An 18,530-nucleotide genomic window follows, 5' to 3' on the forward strand; every position below is an offset into this window, starting at 1 on the left:
CAGATCCACGAAAAATTCTGGACAAATTCGATCGGGACACGTGTACAAAGCTGCAATTTGCATAGAATTACATCAGGAATATTTATTTATCAAACGAGAATTCCTTAAACAGCGAGTCATTCCAGAATATATCGCGTAACCATATTGTGTTGTGTTATCTAGCACCGGTGTAGATAAGCCCTAAATTTGTTTCTTGCACAATAACATTAAAATAATTGGCTTTAAATAAATATACGAGTTATACAATGACGGAATTTAGAGACTGGTATTACGGAATACCCTTCTTCACCCGTTACTGGTTATCCTTAACTGTTGGACTCAGTATATTAGCCAAATTTAATCTTCTCGACTTCAGGTATTTAATTTTGGATATTGGCGCCTTCATCAACAGATTCCATGTAAGTGCTCTTAATATAATTACCTTTATTTTTATGTGAATCACCTTCAAAGCTACAAGCATGCCTAACTGAATTTCTGCCAAACTGTAATTTAATTTAAATTACCCTATTTACAAGCTTTGTTTAATTTGGGGCTGTGTAATATTGTCCCCACGTACTTATTGTGTGCTGCGTGCATTCAGTCCGCAGCCTTAGAAATAGATACCCAAGTGACAGTAGATTTCCCAATCAAAATTTTCCCTCAATATTAACTTAGCAAATAGGCTGCTATAAAAGATAGAGAAAAGCAGATATATAAAAAAATACTTTCTTTTTATAGCTATGGCGTCCAGCAACAGCACTATTCTACTATCCCATCACCCCATCGACCGGGTTCCACTTCCTCGTGAACTGTTACTTCCTGTACAGTTATTCCGAGCGACTGGAGACTGGGATCTTCGCTGGCAAGCCGGCTGACTACTTTACCATGCTGATCTTTAATTGGCTGGTCTGCATTGGTATTGGAGTTTTGGTTGGATTGAGTGTGAGTACATTTTAAAGTAACTGATTACATTATTTATCTACATCCAAAAAAGAGTCCACCATTTAAAATACACACTTGCTTCTGATCTCAAACTAAGAGTACGCAAACTAAGCATGTGTAGGGGCGGTACTTGCAGTAGGGGCAATGTCCGCGCTGCTCGAACGGGCAATTCACGTCTACACAGAATGAGTTGTTTAAGCAGATCCAGACAGAACGAAACGCCTCGCGAGGAAATTGCCGCGTGTAGACATGCCTCGGGCGGAGCAAACACACTCGTGGCCGCAATGCCTCGAGCGACGTACGATTTCACAGACCGAGCTGCTTCGCGCGGCATTTTCATCGTAAGATGGTCGTTTTCCTCGCGAGGCGTATTGTTCTAATCTAAAGAACAATAAATGGAACATAGGGCAGGTTTTGATCGTTACTTTTCCTTAATATTTTGTGTGTAAGTAATTTAACGACGAGTTTCGTTCCTCAGTACGTAATGGACCCAATGGTTATCTCGGTGCTGTACGTGTGGTGCCAGCTGAATAAGGACGTGATTGTGTCCTTCTGGTTCGGGACGCGGTTCCGCGCCATGTTCCTGCCGTGGGTGCTGCTCGCGTTCAACGTTATCGTCAATGGAGGGTGAGATTTTTGACATATATAGTTTTATTTAATTTTTTTTAAAAGGTATTGATCAAATTTATGATGATTTCGCCAATGACAAGTGTGCTGTGCCGTTGTTCGATAGTTGTGATAGCTGGACAGCGACGTCAGCGACAATTCGGCATGCATTGCTGGTCCAACAAATAAATATTGACGCTAGGTACCAGAATTACTTATCGACCAGGACATGGACAGGAAATTATCAGTGTCAGGTGCCAATTAGCCGGGTCTACACAGACCGAACTGCTTCGCGCGGCAATTTCCTGGCGAGGCGGCTCGTTCTGTGTGGACCTAATTGTTAGAGTGGTGAAATAGGCCCCAAGCTCTAATGGTCTGTTTAAAATGGAGTCCATTTAATTAAATAATGTTTCCAGTGGCGTTGAAGAGTTCCTGGGCATCCTGGTGGGCCACCTGGCCTTCTTCCTGATCTTCAAGTACCCGCAGGAGTTCGGCGGACCCGCTTTACTTACACCACCTGCCATTCTGTAAGTATATACCGTGCCTACATAGTCTTTTATGCGAGGGCAAATAAATCTTAAGGCGGGTTCACACAGAACGAGCCGCCTCGCGATGAAATTGCCGCGCGAGGCAGCTCGTCCGGTGAAGACGTGCCAAGGCACGGCCGCAATGCCTCGGGCAAAAAAATCGATTGTTTATCCAATCCATCTTGTGTTTTTTTAGCTAATAGTACATTTTCACTTTATTTTGTTTATAGCAAGAAGTATTTCCCTGACTTCCGTCGCCCGAACAACTTCGGTCCTGCGGCAGCAGCACCAACCAGAGCCCCCGTCCCAGAGGGACACCAGTGGGGCCGAGGGCAAACCCTAGGAGGCCTCTGAATACACATTCTACCCTTTAAATACCTAGCTATCTTAGTATCTTAACACATTCACTGCCAACGTTTTCCTAGAGCAACGCTCGTAGCCGATTCCAGCGTTTTCTCGCTTTGTAGAGGAAAGCGACTATGAACAGAGAACCCACTGAGCGGGTTTCTGGCACTCAATGTGTTAAACTGGGTGAAAAAACATCAGTCCAAATAATTTCAGTGTGGCCTCAGCCCAAATGAGAGTAGGGCCCAATGAAGGAGTCCAGTTGGGCCGCGGGCAAACTCTAGCAGGCCTCTGAATACATTATACAATAATGATATAGGTAATCAAGCTTTTCAATCTTGTACCGTACTTAGGCCACTCAGCCAGCTTCGTGTCCTAAACAAAATATTAAAGTAGGTATAACTTGCAGAGGGACCTACTCACGTGGTTTGCTTATATTTTTTTAAATAACTAAATATGAAATATGTGATCAAGTCACAAGTCGAATAACAACTAAACTAAAGTATGAGCGCTAGAAATATACAGGTGAAATTTTAATCACCAGCCATACCTACTCTGCGTAGTGACTTTATAGGTCATTATTATTATTATATAGCCCTTTATTCTGAACATATTTGTTGATTTTAGTATGATTTTAGTTTTTTTTTTTGTTGATTTTTTTTTATTTAGGTCTATAGGTCATACGTATTGAACAACTTTTACTATGGGACTAATGCCGAAATCGCGAACAAAAATTTGGCTGTTTCATACATTTTGCCAATTTTTTTTTTGCGGTTAATTCGTTATTCGTCCCATACTAAAAGTATGATCTATAAAGTATGGCTGGTGATTAAAATTTCACCCTGTATTGACGTTATATAAAATTTTACGTATTGAGTGATTGATGTTGTGTGTTTTGATTATGATGGTCCATGTACAGTCAGCAGCAATAGTCGCTAAGCGGGCGAGGTGTTCAAAATGATCTTGACGCGACTTTATTGTTAAGAGAATAAGAGCGCGTCAAGGTAGTTTTGAACACCTCGCCTGCTTAGCAACTATTGCTGCTGACTGTACATATCTGTTAGTACTACTAACAGAACTTCGATCTATATCAGATTTGTTGATGTCAGAAATATATATTACTTATATCAAGAATATATTTTGTACATAAAGTATTATAATCTACTTTTATGTATGGACTTACACTAATTTAATTTTAAATAAATAATATGTAAAGCACTCAGTATTTTTAATTTATTTATGTCTAAACTTATTATCGTTAGCAGACGTTTCTATTTAACACAATATTAGTACATTATTGTCGAGACTCGGAAGTTGATGTACAATTGTACATATAAAGTCTGTGCGGAAAGAGACGAGTCGTAGAATGTATTGGTTTCTTCCTATAGTTTGTCAAAGTACTGTCTCATTTGAAACATAGAGAGAATCATACTATACTAACTATGTCTTACAGTGACACAGATAACACAGTAAACAGATATCTCTTTCTCGCTCTCACTTATGGGTGCGACACTCCAAGGTCGCGGTGCGGTGCGATAGTGTGTTATCACTTTTAGACTAGTACCTATTATATAATATGTGCTAGTACTAGCACTCAAAAGAAAAATATGAGTATAGTTTTTTGTTCTTATTTACTGACAAATTGGTTTGACCAACTATATATTCCTCGACCATTCTCTTTCCGAACAGCTATGTTTACAGGGTTCCGTACATGCAAAAACAGAACCCTTGTTAAGATTACGTCACTGCCACATCACTCATACTTTTTGGCATCTAGAAACTTCAAATCTGACAGATAACCTCTTCATCTCGATAGTATCTGTGGTGTCGTGTAGTTTTGCATTGCAGTGACTAAACAATAATAAAATAAGAAAGCTAATTCAATTTATTGAGCATATAAATGATAAAAAATTGACACGTATGCCATGACATCATTTTAACTCATTACCAATAGTGTTTTTACAAGTAAGCGGTGTAAACTTAAACATAAAAAGTGCATACGAACTCGAAATCCTACATTTGTTTATTTTACCCAGAAAGCTATAAGTATAAGAATTTATAAAAATGACTGAATTTAGTGAGTTCTACTACGGAATACCATTCTTTACACGATATTGGTTGAGTGCTACTGTAGTGATCAGTATTTTAGCCAAATTCGGATTCTTCAATCCATTCAATTTAATTTTATTATGGTCGCCGTTCTATTCCCAGTTCCAAGTAAGTAGTAACTTCCTTCATATACTTATAATTTTTGCATTAGATCCTTACAATAAAGTCGTATCCAGTGTTTGCAAAGGCTTGATAACATTTTCATGCAAAACTCCTTAATGTTTATCATTTATTTATTTAATTTTTGGTAAGAAAACTAATGTATGGAGTTACCAGTCTTTCTTTACTTATATTTCTCTATGGGTTATATTATATAAATATAAGCTCAATATAATCATAGAGAAATATAGTAAGACAAGAGTTCTCCCTCCATACATCAGTTCAGACTATTAATTTCAGTGTCTACATCTAGCATCGAGTAGCGGAACTATCAGTACTGCTACTTGACAATAGATCTAGCATCGACTGGAAAGTCTTATCTCAACAGCATAAGACTTTCTGGTCGGTGCTACATCTATTGTTAAGTAGCAGTACTGATAGTTCCACTACTCGATGCTAGATGCTAATAGTCTTTTTGGTACTAAAACTGATGAATGGAGTGAGCACTCTATGTATTTTTTTCTCTATGATATAATTGATCTCTTACTGTATTTATGGAATTTAACCAGCAACAATTGAAAAGCTATATTAATTACTGGCGATCTCTGGGATCAGATCGGAACCACAGATCTACAACCTACACAATCTATTCCAGATATGGCGCCCTCTAACAGCCCTCTTCTACTTTCCCCCGAGCTTCCCGTTCCTGGTGAACTGCTACTTCTTGTACAGCTACTCGGAGCGCCTGGAGACGGGCATGTTCGCCGGCAAGCCTGCCGACTACTTCACCATGCTGCTGTTCAACTGGCTGGTGTGCGTGATTATTGGATTCTTAATTAATATGCCAGTGAGTGTTTATATTATTTTGTAAATTAAAACTTTTTTTATAGCTTTGCACCTGAAATAGATGGGTGGATCAACTATTTCTTGTTGTTTTTCTGTTTGGTCAGCCAAGAGACAATAGTAGCATAGACATAGTTGTACACCACCTTCTTCTGACACGCTTGGTAGACGACCCTCAATGGAAAGGGTTTATAAGTATCACAAAAAAGCGTGTTTGGTGAATTTAAATGCCTAAAAATCAGGTTTTAAAGAGTGACCCAGGAGATCATAACCATTGGCAACGAGTGACAAGAAAAAGTTGATTCACCCAGGAAACAACAATCCATCTAAAATTTAATTTAAATGACTATATTTTGGTAACAAAAGTTACCTGATAATTTTAAACCCCAGCTACATTTTGTTTTAATTAATGTTGGCTAACATTGCCAAAACTTTAAAACTAACCTAAAATCTGTTTTCCAGCTATTAATGATCCCGATGGTGATCTCGGTGCTGTATGTGTGGTGCCAGCTGAACAAGGACGTGATCGTCACGTTCTGGTTCGGGACGCGGTTCCGTGCCATGTTCCTGCCGTGGGTGCTGTTTGCGTTCAATCTTATTGTCAGTGGAGGGTAAGTCGTTACCAAAGAGTATTTGGATAGAGCAGTCTAATAAAGCATGGTCTTTTCTTCCCAGAGTGACACAAGCCTACGTCACAATAACATTGCCACTTTATACAGAGTGCCCAGTAATTAAAGAATAACCATCTAACCACCAACAGGGCACCTTAGGCTAGTCCAGAAAATTCACTTACAGGTCTAGTAAAAGTTTCGTGGTTTTCGAGATAATCGAACTTTTCTGTCTTTTTTAATAGTACTAGCACCATACTTCAAATTTAGAAAAGTGCGATTATCTCGAAAACCACGAAACTTTTACTAGACCTATAAGTGCATTTTCTGGATCAGCCTAAGGTGCCCTGTCGGTGGTTAGAAGGTTATCCATTAATTACTGGGCACCCTGTATAGCGCTGTCGCATGATGACGTAGGCTTGTGTCAGTCACGTGGTCAAGGTCAAGTCGGAAGAGAGTACCAGGCAGAGTATATTATTATACCATGGGATAGAGGCGGATTGTCAAAGCATAAAAAACTGATGTATGGAGTGAGCACTCTTGTCTTACTATATTTCTCTATGACCTGTAACCTGTGGTAATTTTCTATGTGTTTTTGCAGTGGAATCGCCGAATTCATCGGCATTCTAGTGGGCCACCTGGCTTTCTTCCTGCTATTTAAGTATCCTCAGGAGTTCGGCGGGCCTACGCTGCTCGCACCACCAGCTATTGTGTAAGTATTACCGTCGGCGAAATAACTACTGTTTTCCTTCCCCTCGGACATAGAAGGTAGGATCCTATAGAAGTGGTATACGCGTGCCTAGACTATTAACATCTAGCATCGAGTAGCGGAACTATCAGTACTACTACTTGACAATAGATCTAGCACCGACCGGAAAGGCTTATCTCAACAGCATAAGACTTTCTGGTCGGTGCTACATCTATTGTCAAGTAGCGGTACTGATAGTTCCACTACTCGATGCTAGATGCTAATAGTCTTTTTGGTACTAAAACTGATGAATGGAGTGAGCACTCTATGTATTTTTTTCTCTATGGTATTACCGTCGGTGAAAGAACGACTATTTTCCTTCCCCTCGGACATAGATGGTAGGATCCTATAGAAGTGGTATACGCGTGCCTCCGTGAGGGACAAAACATAGGCAATGCGACACTATGATTGGTCGAATTTATTTGTTGCCCACCATAATACATACTAATTTACGGTGGGGAATAAAATAAAATTGTGACAAGGACAAACAATAATAGCGCTTTCGCTGCTACTCCTACTGAACGATACCATAGAGAAAAAAATACATAGAGTGCTCACTCCATACATCAGTTTTAGTACCAAAAAGACTATTAGCGACCGACCGGAAAGTCTTATGCTGTTGAGATAAGACTTTCCGGTCGGTGCTACATCTATTGTCAAGTAGCAGTACTGATAGTTCCGCTACTCAATGCTAGATGTAGACACTGAAGTTAATAGTCTGAACTGATGTATAGAGTGAGCACTCTATGTATTTTTTTCTCTATGACGATACATAAGACTATCCCGTTCGGTCATTTCCCCCACCCCTCATGCCTGGTCCAGTTAAAATACTAGATTCATGTCCTCGGACCTCGTGCACAGATTGTGAGACTTACTCTGTGTCTCTTATGCATTGTATCAAGTTTTCACACGTATACATATACTAGCTTTTGCCCGCGACTTCGTCTGCGTGGAATGAGGGCTGCCGCGTTTAATTTCGCCGCTAGGGGCGCTAGTGTAGATGGAGGTCTTTCAAAATGTCAAATGCATAGAAGTTTTGCTCCTTATTCATAATGGTGGCAAAGAGCGACAGAGACACAGACACACTTTCGCATTTTAATACTAGCTTTTCGACTTCGTATGCATGGAGTTAGTAATTTGGGTAGGGTAGTTAGTTATTTTTAACCTATCTGCTTTTAATCGATTAACCATACAAATTTCCACCCCCTTAAAGGGTGATTTCTGGGATAAAAACTACCCTATGTCCTTCCACGGGACTCGAACTATCTCCATACCAAATATCAACTAAATCGGTTTAACGGTTTAAGCGTGAAGAGGTAACAGACAGACAGACACACTTTCGCATTATTTATTATATTATTATGGAGTAATGATTAAGTATGGACATAGAGAAAAAAATACATAGATTGCTCACTCCATACATCAGTTTTAGTACCAAAAAGACTATTAGCATCTAGCATCGAGTAGCGGAACTATCAGTACTGCTACTTGACAATAGATGTAGCACCGACCGGAAAGTCTTATGCTGTTGAGATAAGACTTTCCGGTCGGTGCTACATCTATTGTCAAGTAGCAGTACTGATAGTTCCGCTACTCGATGCTAGATGTAGACACTGAAATTAATAGTCTAACTGATGTATGGAGTGAGCACTCTTGTCTTACTATATTTCTCTATGGTATGGATAACAATATTAACAACGTTATCTACTTGCAGACGGAAATGGTTCCCAAACTCGCGGACGACGGTGACCGGTTTCGGTCGCCCCGCGCAGGCGCAGACGCACGGCCCCGCGCCGGGGCAGCGCAACTGGGGCACGGGGCACACGCTCGGGGGCAACTGACTCTGATTGGCCGTTTACACTTGTTGGTCTAACGCTATTGGTCGAATTGGGTTATTCCCACTAGTTACCACCAAGTTCTTACCAGTGGTAACTACTGGGAATTTTTTTCCCACCTTTTACCACTGGTAACTACTGGGAAAAATAATTCCCAGTAGTTACCACCAAATTTTTGTTAGTGTTAAATACTAATAAAAGCAGTATAAAAAAATAAAAAATAAATATAGAGTGCACAACACCGCCCACAACAACAACGCAACAACGCAACGCAACGCAACGGGGACAACGCCGTCCTCGAAACGTCGGAGGTAAATCTTAAAACTTAGATACGCGATTAAGTCCCGTTGTATAATTTAATAATGTGTAAAAATCGTGAAAGTTTAAATCAGTGAAATATAGAGTGATTTAATAAATCATTATTAAGTCGATTAGTGTTTTAGTAAACTGCCTTAAAAGTGACGAAAAAATATTGAAATAGTTTAACAGGTACTAGTACAAGCAAGGATAAATTTAATAATCCATTTAGATTATTTTTAAGTGATTTTATTCGGTAATTCAAAAGCACTCTATATTTATACCATACTATTTTATACTGTTTTTATTAGTATTTAACTCTATCAAAATTTTGGTGGTAACTACTGGGAATAATTTTTCCCAGTAGTTACCAGTGGTAAAAGGTGGGAAAAAAAATCCCAGTAGTTACCACTGGTTACAACTTGGTGGTAACTAGTGGGAATAACCCGTCGAATTGGCTACTTTCCTAGAACTGTCAAAACGATTTGCGTCACGGTCAACTCACGTACTTTTTATATTTCACTCAGATTTATTAAATAGCAATTTTGTTTAAAAATAACTGCTATCTATGTTTTTCTAATAATTATCTGGTGTTTTATTTCGTGCACAGTTTGAAATAATTTATTTCAAGTAGTGGGAAGTACCCAATTAATCCACTGGATGTGGCCAAAGAATACTATGACGCATAAAGTGGTGAAATATAAAATGTAGAGGGCGCTGTATACGGTAAGGTTTGACAACTCCATTTATTTACAACACCATACTTACAAGGTTATATTGACGCGAACAATTTTTTTTCTATGCCAAAGATATATGGCGTTCAAAAAAAAAACATATACATACATATTTTTTTAATACATTTTTAGTTTTAATCCTGTGTCGATATATAATTATGTAGCAGTAAATTTACTCTGACAATAACTCTATTCTTTTAGCTTTTTTCCTAATTAGAACACGATACATAACGGATCCCCACTATTATTTGTTAAATCTTGCATAATTCAGGTGTACACCGCCATCTACTTCAGCCGTTAATTTGCGACTACATATATTATTTTACACTACTTAACCTTTTCGACGCCGTGTCAAACACAAAAGCTGTCACGCTGACGCCACGTCACCGAAGTGTCAAAACTAAAATTGAACCTTATGCATATGCACGTAGGTCTATGTTGCTCTGTGGTCTGTGACCGATTAATCGGTCTTTGGCGTTGAATCTACGGTGCGGATATATCGGTCATTGGCGTCGAAAAGGTTAACGCCTCCTAGTATTCCTTTGGGTTTAGTTGTATAAACTATTTTTTAATGCCTTTTTTCTAATGCAACGACAAATGCTGTGACGAATTGTTACGAGTATTAAGTCTTAAATGAGTTCTCAGTTTTGTGTAAACATCTGTTCTATGTATTTTAATTTTTCACTGACTTTGCTTTGTATTTATTATTTTTGGTAATTTAAGAGACTGATAATTTCCAGTATATCAATGTGTATCAAGATTTTGAATACAAGCATACAGATGTAGTGAACAAATCCTTTGTCATCGTATTTTCTTGAAAACCTTCGTATTTGTCATGTTACTTCAGTCAACCTCAGTAGTTTTTCTACTGAGACTGACTGAAATAGCATAACACGTTCGTGCGTTTCCGTGAAAATACGACGGTAAAGGAGTATTCACTAAATCTGTACCTACCCATGTTTAAATAGGGGCAAATTTTGAAATTGTTATATAGTTAAATGTCTGTGTTCTAGACCGGTAAGATAACTTTGTTAAAAGTTAGAATTAAACTATTGAATGTATTTTTGAGAACTTTGTATTAGTGCACAGTTTAGTGACATACATACTTACTCAATTTACGGGCATCTAAAATTACACAAGGTTTCGCTTTTGTAACGTAAATTAATGGTACATTCCTTCCTGGACATATCGGGGTCTAGCATAAGTTGCGTTCTCGCGTCATGCTAGCAGGACAGATCACACAATGTATTGTTTCAAACAAACCTGATTCTTATTTAAATAGGAATTTGTACATACAATATCATGTAGGTAATATCTACATCAAGTACAAGTGTATATAACATTTATTTATACAGAGTGATTTAACTTAAATAAAGAATTTAAACACATATCCTTTGATTACTATGAATTCCTTTTGTACTATACAACCCTTGTGACTTTTAAAATTTGAATTTTATTAAATAAACAAATCAATATTATAGGACATTCTTACACAGATTGACTAAGTCCCACAGTAAGCTCAAGAAGGCTTGTGTTGTGGGTACTCAGACAACGAGATATACAGGGTGCCCGGTAATTAGTGGATAACCTTCTAAGCACCGACAGAGCACCTTAGGCTGGTCCAGAAAATGCACTTATAGGTCTAGTAAAAGTTTCGTGGTTTTCGAGATAATCGAACTTTTCTGTCTTTTTTAATTGGAGCTAGCCATTAAAAAAGACATAAAAGTTCGATTATCTCGAAAACCACGAAACTTTTACTAGACCTATAAGTGCATTTTCTGGACCAACCTAAGGTGCTCTGTCGGTGGTTAGAAGGTTATCCACTAATTACCGGGCAACCTGTATAATATACACATACAAAATACATAGAAAACACCCAAGACTCTGGAACAAACATCTGTGCTCATTACACAAATAAACGCCCTTACCGGGATTAAAACCCAGGACCGCGGCTTCACAGCCAGGCCAGTCAAAAAGACCAGACCAAAAAACAGTCTTTATTAGTGCTAAAAAGCAGTGTTTGCAAATTGTCGGGGTGTTAAAGTAAAAAACCTGGTTACAATAACAAATATATTTACTAATTAACTATGGTACACAATATTTAATGGTGTGGCTTCTCTTCATGCTTGCCGTACTGCTTCTCCCACATGGCGATGAACTCTTTCTTGCGCTGCTCGCGCCGCTTGAAGTACTCTGGGTACTGCGCCTTCTCCAGCGGGTGCCAGTAGTCCAAGACCCAGTCCGGGGACTCCACTTCACGCTCGTAGGCCACGCCGCCGGGACTCTCGGCGACTAGAAGGAAAAAAAATGGTTCTTAAAAAGGCAACTTACCAACATAGTTACAAAAAGTTTTAAAAACGAATAAAAGCTGTGATATATAAAAGCAGTGGCCTGCTTCGATACTTAACAAAATGGATTCCTTACATTTAGAATGCACAATATGACTTGTAGTCCTATAGTTCGTTTTTTATAGCATTAGAAAAAAAGTAAAAAAATCTTGACATGTCTTTTCATTGAAAAACACCTTTGAAAAGTAAGCAAATATCTAACAATTGTAAATTATATACGATTATTTACATTGTTTTGCTTTCATAAGCAGAGGGCGGAATTGCTCATGGCAAAAATCAAACGTCAATAGAGTTGGAACGGAACGTTGAATTTATCGACTTTTTCAGCTATCGATAAGTTCAGTCACCTTTTACATTTCTGAATTTAACATTAACCTCTTTGATTAGCTAGTTGACTAGCTAGTTTTAATAATGAAGTGCTAAGTAGGTAATTTTTAAAATTATCGTTTTATATTCTTTTATTTAAATGTTATTCCGTAATGTTCATATGAAGTCTATTATTGTTTGCTTATGGATTTGAGGTTTAGTTTTGTTAATAAATAAATAAAGATACGCTAATAGGTACCCAAATATAATTTCAGTTTATTCAATAGTCGATAAAATTCAACGTTCCAACTCTATAGAATACTATAGATGTTTGATTTTTGCCATGAACAATTCCGCCCTCTCTTCATAAGTAATAGTTACTGATTTTTAAAGTGTTTTTCAATTAAAAGACATGTCAAGATCGCAGTCTTTTTCTAATGCTAATAAAATTAACTTTAATCCCAGTAGTAACACCAAAGGGAATGGGTAGGTTTTCTCAGTTGTTCCCAACCTGTGGTTTTTTCACCTGTTACCATACCAGTGGTAATGTCTGAAAGGAACAGCTGATATTCACGGTAACCTTTATCCTCCTAAAGCCCAAGGTCCTATGTATAGTACCTATTCAGTTCGATGTAATTTAAACCATGTTCAATTGGAACAGTTGCTTTAATTTTGTTTCATTCAATTTTCAAACAACACAAAACCAACTCTATTTCCTACAGTTTAGGTTCAAATTTCAGTGGCAAATTTTGGATGTTTAGTTTGTATGGCTGGGCCTTAGGAGGATATATTACTTACACTTCTTAGGAATAGGATGCTGCTGCAGGAAGAGCTCCTCTTCACCCTCCTTCAGGAGCTGAGCCGCCTTACGCATGTCCTGGATCTTGGCATTCTTGTCAAAGCGATCACGCATCAACACGGCTTGGTAGCGGTATACATCACTGCAACAGAATAGTAAGGAAGGGCTTGATTTTAGTACATTCTTTTGGTAAGTTAAAATAATTATATTAGTCAACTTATTGTCTAAAAATTTACTTTAAAGATGCCTAACCTAAAACAGATTTCGTTTGATCTTCTGTCTGTATTTTCCTGTATTGCATTTATCATAATAAGGATAACTAATTGTTATAGCTATATAGCAGATTGAGAGTAACAGTTTCAAAGTATTTGACATACTTGGGAAACTAAATCTACTAACCAAAATCGAATAAAACTGCTAAATCTATCCTACGATTAAAGGTAAAACTAAAATAAATAAAGACCTACAAATGAATAAAATAAACACCTCTTATCGTCAAGAGCTCAACAAAAAGCAAAATGGTAATCTTGCAAAGCTGATTTTCAGTTATCTTGGAAAATAAACCTGTAATTCAATGAAAAAATAGGTTATAGTGTTGACAACAAATTACGTAACCCTATGGAAGTAAGGTTGCAAAAGTATTTTTAATCTTTGTAATAACTTACCGTCTATCGTAAAACGCTTCAATATTACGCAGAGCCCTTTTGTAAAGGCTGCAAACTCTTTGAGAGTGGGTCCTAATTCCAAGAGGCAGTGCGCCTGCCATCTTTGTTTTTGCAAAATATAACTTCATGGTTTTTGCACTATATTCTGACGTTTATCTGACATTGACATTTCAGTGAGTCTCACCCCGAATTTACTCTCGCGCGAGCCACGAGACGAGCCGCGAGCCGCGCCACGAGACGCGAGTGTAAGCGGTGGGCTCGCGGCTCGTCTCGTGGCTCGCAAGCTCGTCGAGCTAATATAATTTAAACACTAACGGCACGGCATAAGGTTTATAACCGAATGACAAGCCGAACGAGAGTGTAAGCGGTGGACTCCATGAAGTTATATTTTTTAAACTGGAGCGAATTGTCACTTTTTTTGCCATACTAATTTGAACCTTATCACCGAGACAGAAAGTTGTTCGTACCAGACTAGAGAAAACGGTCCACTTGAGATAGAAAAACCCGAGCCCTGTGTCTCACTCGCACATGTTGCCAATGTTAAAAAGATACGGTAGAAATTATATCATTAAACTACTGAATTTAATTACCTTCTTATACAATTTTAGTGCTATATTCAGATTACAGTTCCGATATATTTTAAGTAATTTGTAAATAATTATGATGCCAATATTATTAACTGATTAAACCAAGCGCATACACAGCAAAAAAAAAAAACCTAAATTTTAGTATGGTAGGATTTGTAGTAACTTTAAATATTAATTGGTATCCCCAACTTGATGACATTTCTTCAAAACACGTGAATGCGAAATTTCTTAAAAATTGTGAAGAAATGTTATGTTAAAGGTTGTTGGAGTGAAATAATTGCTAATTGTGGAATATTGTTTCACAAGAAAGCCACAATTATTACATTTTACTATAAAAATACAAGACAACATTGTCAAACTCATTAGGGTGACTATGATGTCGGCACGTTGTGAATCGGTCTCACAGAATTCTTATAATTAACGTAGGTAATGTAAAAGTAAGTTTAACTTAATAGGTATGTCTTAATTTCGGCATGTTTAATTTAAGATTTGTTATAGAATACCTAATTGAAGGGATGTTTACAAAAACAACATAACTGATTAGAGCGGTTGTCATTTTTTTTAAGAACATGTTAATCGTTTCAGGTGTCAACCAGTGTAGTCAGTTATGTTGTTTTTGTAAACATCCCTTCAATTGCCAAAATTAAAAACCAAAGTGCTTAACTCCTTAAACATTACAGACTCTCATTTATACATAATATTTTGTTACGGAAAAGGTGTGTCAAACTGTTGATATATATGCAATCGATTCTTTATAGGTAGGACACATTTCCGACAATAGAAAAAAGGCACCAACTTTAAAAAAAACGTCATATTTGCTAAACAGATCTTCAATGACGCTTACACTTAAAAAAAGCTGAAGTGGACAAAAGGGAAGCCTACCTTTATGAACATACCATGAGTGAGTGCTAAAGAGGCCGACTACAAATGAAAGAAAAAACCCGACTACTTAAAATTTCACTTTATTTAGAAAATGTCACACCCTACTGATATATTTCATGTTATCCTAATATCCCACATACAGATGTCTTATGGTCACCCTAATTAGAACGAGATGCAGGGCTCTAGTTTGACTTCTCATGTGGACACACTTTTTGGTCAATGTACTCGATCCAGTTTATTAACTCTAAATCCGTGGTGGACTCGCGTCTCGTGGCGCGGCTCGCGGCTCGTCTCGTGGCTCGCGCGAGAGTCTAATTTGCCTATCAGATGTCGTTCAGAAATCCGATTTATTTCACATGGCGCATATAGCTAGATGAAGTAAACACGTTGCAGGTTGCGCAAATTACTTGTACCATAGAGAAAAAATACATAGAGTGCTCACTCCATACATCAGTTTTAGTACCAAAAAGACTATTAGCATCTAGCATCAAGTAGCGGAACTATCAGTACTGCTACTTGACAATAGATGTAGCACCGACCGGAAAGTCTTATGCTGTTGAGATAAGACTTTCCGGTCGGTGCTACATCTATTGTCAAGTAGCAGTACTGATAGTTCCGCTACTCGATGCTAGATGTAGACACTGAAATTAATAGTCTGAACTGATGTATGGAGTGAGCACTCTATGTATTTTTTTCTCTATTCTTGTACGAGCCCGCACCTTTATGTTAAGGCCCCAGTACACAATGGGCCATCGCCGGCCACTCCAAGGGACGCATTTATGCGTTAGAGGGAGCAAGTGATATTGCTATCTCATTCTACCGCATGGCTGCGTCCCATGGAGTGGCCGGCGATGGCCCATTGTGTACTGGGGCCTTTATGGCAAGCCAGCTTTGTCAGGAGAAAAAGGCGGCAAATTTGAACATTGTATGCGCGAAGGATTGATATAAATGTAGAATTTCGCGCCTTTTTCTACGGACAAGGCAGTGGCGTAGCTAGAGGATATGGCGCCCGGGGCAGGCACCAAATTTGCGCGCCCCCCCCCCCCAACGAAATGAACTAACGAAAGGGTTACTTTTTACTTATTAAAGTTTACTTTTGATTTAGACAAATAAGTGTTTTTTTAGTCCATCGGTGGCTAACAAGCTTACGACTCACCTGATCGTAAGCGGTCACCGCATCCTATGGACGTCTACACTCCAGGGGCGTTACATGCGCGTTGCCGACCATTTTAAAACTTATACCTACACTTCTTTTTTGGAGATCTCCTTAGACTTGAAGATTCAATATCGCTTGTAAGTTTGGGATCGTAGACTATTCATAGCGCGCCTTTGGACTGATTTGAAGGGACCAAGGTGGCATCTAGGTGCTCATTATATGGGATCTGTCCATGGTCGTACGCAGTGGCGTAGCTAGAGGATATGGCGCCCGGGGCAGGCACCAAATTTGCGCGCCCCCCCCCCCCAACGAAATGAACTAACGAAAGGGTTACTTTTTACTTATTAAAGTTTACTTTTGATTTAGACAAATAAGTGTTTTTTTAGTCCATCGGTGGCTAACAAGCTTACGTCTCACCTGATCGTAAGCGGTCACCGCATCCTATGGACGTCTACACTCCAGGGGCGTTACATGCGCGTTGCCGACCATTTTAAAACTTATACCTACACTTCTTTTTTGGAGATCTCCTTAGACTTGAAGATTCAATATCGCTTGTAAGTTTGGGATCGTAGACTATTCATAGCGCGCCTTTGGACTGATTTGAAGGGACCAAGGTGGCATCTAGGTGCTCATTATATGGGATCTGTCCATGGTCGTACGCAGCATTTTTTAAGAGGTGGGGCAGAAGTAGGGGAGGCTGGGGACGTTGTAACAGGGTACGGTTGAAACAGAGATTCTTAGCTTATGGTCAGAGACCAGGGTGGGATAACTGCTCCACCTTGCCCCACCGTGGGTACACCTATGAATCTGTCTGCCCCAGAGTAAAGTATCGCCTCCCTTTATTGAGCACGCCGAGTTTTTTTGATACGAGCGCAGCCTACCCAGCAAGGTGGCTACGAAATTATTAGACGTCCCTGATGGAGATGTCAACACCGAGGCTCCCAATAAAGTCAAAGTCAAAGTCAAAATATACTTTATTCATGTAGGCCTAGCAACAAGCACTTATGAATCGTAACATACTTATAAATTATCTTAAGCTAATTATCAGAGCAATTTATTGATGTTATTATTCCATAAGAATATTGGATTATTATACAAATCAAATTAAACACAAATTAAATTAAATTAAATTACTCCCTGACATGGGAAGGGTTGTGCCTTGAAAGATGAGGTTTTCTTAGCGGTAAACGCGCAAAATTGAGCCTTGGATCCCACACCGATACTCTGGATAGAATGCTCTCAATACCTGACACAGGTTTTTCACGGCATTCTAGTATCGCAGAACGAGCGATGTTAGCACGGCATGTGTTATAAGTACAGGTTGGTCCAAACCTTGCCGTCCAAAAATTTTTTTTTAGATTCCTCACGCTGTGGGCTATCGGAATATGTATGTTAGCCGACTTTTCGTAGTTTTCGAATTATGATTTTTATTTTTATTACTTTTAACTTTTGTTGAGAAATTCCGGGGTAAGCTATTATTTATTAAAAAAAACTATTGAACTTTTTTGAATATTTCTTTTTGTAACATAATCCTTCACAAACGGCGCAGTTGCTAAAAAAAATCAGCATCCTCACTTGGCTGTGTTTGGAAAAAAAGACAAACTTTTACGTTCAAGCTTAGATGTTGCCCTTACCTAAATAAATAAAAAATACAAGCGATTTCAAGGACTTTTGGTTATTTTAGAAACTGCTAGACCCTACGTTTTTTAAAAGGTCAAAAAAGTGATACTTAATAGTCATAATTTGTCAGAGTCGCCGGTCAAAGGATCTGAGGTGGAAAGCTTCCAAATTCATTACAAAAATCCTGTTTTCTTATTTCTACTATTATTTTATGGGGTCACTTCCCCATCGCTATTTCATTAGAAGGCATAAAAGCAACGCAAAGCTTCACCCCGGAATTTCTTAACAAAAGTTAAAAGTTAAACTCGAAAACTACGAAAAATCGGCTAACATACATGGGGTAAATTCTGATGACCAACGAGTCCAACGACGAGGATTCTAAAAAAATATCAAATATCAAATATCAAATATCAACATTTATTCAGCAAATAGGCCACAAGGGCACTTTTACACGTCAATATGGAATTTACATACAGCAAAAAAAAAAACACATCA

The 18,530-nt window shown here is 38.4% G+C and overlaps 3 protein-coding genes across 3 annotated transcripts; 2 read left to right on the forward strand and 1 right to left on the reverse strand.

Moving 5' to 3' along the window:
* Positions 1–2,695, forward strand: LOC134658161 (derlin-1-like). Its single transcript, XM_063513769.1, has 5 exons — positions 1–398; positions 718–921; positions 1,400–1,548; positions 1,944–2,054; positions 2,285–2,695. The coding sequence occupies exons 1-5, from the start codon at positions 246–248 to the stop codon at positions 2,406–2,408; spliced, it is 741 nt and encodes a 246-aa protein (XP_063369839.1). The 5' UTR covers positions 1–245; the 3' UTR covers positions 2,409–2,695.
* Positions 2,696–4,219: 1,524 nt separating this feature from the next.
* Positions 4,220–8,674, forward strand: LOC134658162 (derlin-1-like). The gene is made up of 5 exons (XM_063513770.1): positions 4,220–4,616; positions 5,263–5,454; positions 5,913–6,061; positions 6,660–6,770; positions 8,521–8,674. Exons 1-5 carry the CDS (start codon positions 4,464–4,466, stop codon positions 8,645–8,647), a joined length of 732 nt encoding a protein of 243 aa, XP_063369840.1. The 5' UTR covers positions 4,220–4,463; the 3' UTR covers positions 8,648–8,674.
* Positions 8,675–11,728: 3,054 nt separating this feature from the next.
* LOC134657844 (NADH dehydrogenase [ubiquinone] 1 beta subcomplex subunit 9) lies at positions 11,729–13,904 on the reverse strand. The gene is made up of 3 exons (XM_063513422.1): positions 13,791–13,904; positions 13,125–13,267; positions 11,729–11,964 (listed from the first exon to the last, which is right to left on the reverse strand). The coding sequence occupies exons 1-3, from the start codon at positions 13,889–13,891 to the stop codon at positions 11,774–11,776; spliced, it is 435 nt and encodes a 144-aa protein (XP_063369492.1). The 5' UTR covers positions 13,892–13,904; the 3' UTR covers positions 11,729–11,773.
* Positions 13,905–18,530: the final 4,626 nt, after the last annotated feature.

The sequence above is a fragment of the Cydia amplana genome, chromosome 21, assembly GCF_948474715.1.
Source record: "Cydia amplana chromosome 21, ilCydAmpl1.1, whole genome shotgun sequence".
Classification (NCBI taxonomy): Eukaryota; Metazoa; Arthropoda; class Insecta; order Lepidoptera; family Tortricidae; genus Cydia; species Cydia amplana.

Coding starts and splice junctions, on each gene's coding strand:
- LOC134657844 (XM_063513422.1), bottom strand. CDS start 13,891: ATGGCAGGCGCACTGCCTCTTGGAATTAGGACCCACTCTCAAAGAGTT. Junction 13,268..13,790: donor GAAGCGTTTTACGATAGACG/GTAAGTTATTAC, acceptor ATTCTGTTGCAG/TGATGTATACCGCTACCAAG. Junction 11,965..13,124: donor GCATCCTATTCCTAAGAAGT/GTAAGTAATATA, acceptor TTTTCCTTCTAG/TCGCCGAGAGTCCCGGCGGC.
- LOC134658162 (XM_063513770.1), top strand. CDS start 4,464: ATGACTGAATTTAGTGAGTTCTACTACGGAATACCATTCTTTACACGA. Junction 5,455..5,912: donor GATTCTTAATTAATATGCCA/GTGAGTGTTTAT, acceptor TCTGTTTTCCAG/CTATTAATGATCCCGATGGT. Junction 6,062..6,659: donor AATCTTATTGTCAGTGGAGG/GTAAGTCGTTAC, acceptor GTGTTTTTGCAG/TGGAATCGCCGAATTCATCG.
- LOC134658161 (XM_063513769.1), top strand. CDS start 246: ATGACGGAATTTAGAGACTGGTATTACGGAATACCCTTCTTCACCCGT. Junction 922..1,399: donor GAGTTTTGGTTGGATTGAGT/GTGAGTACATTT, acceptor TTCGTTCCTCAG/TACGTAATGGACCCAATGGT. Junction 2,055..2,284: donor CTTACACCACCTGCCATTCT/GTAAGTATATAC, acceptor TTTTGTTTATAG/CAAGAAGTATTTCCCTGACT.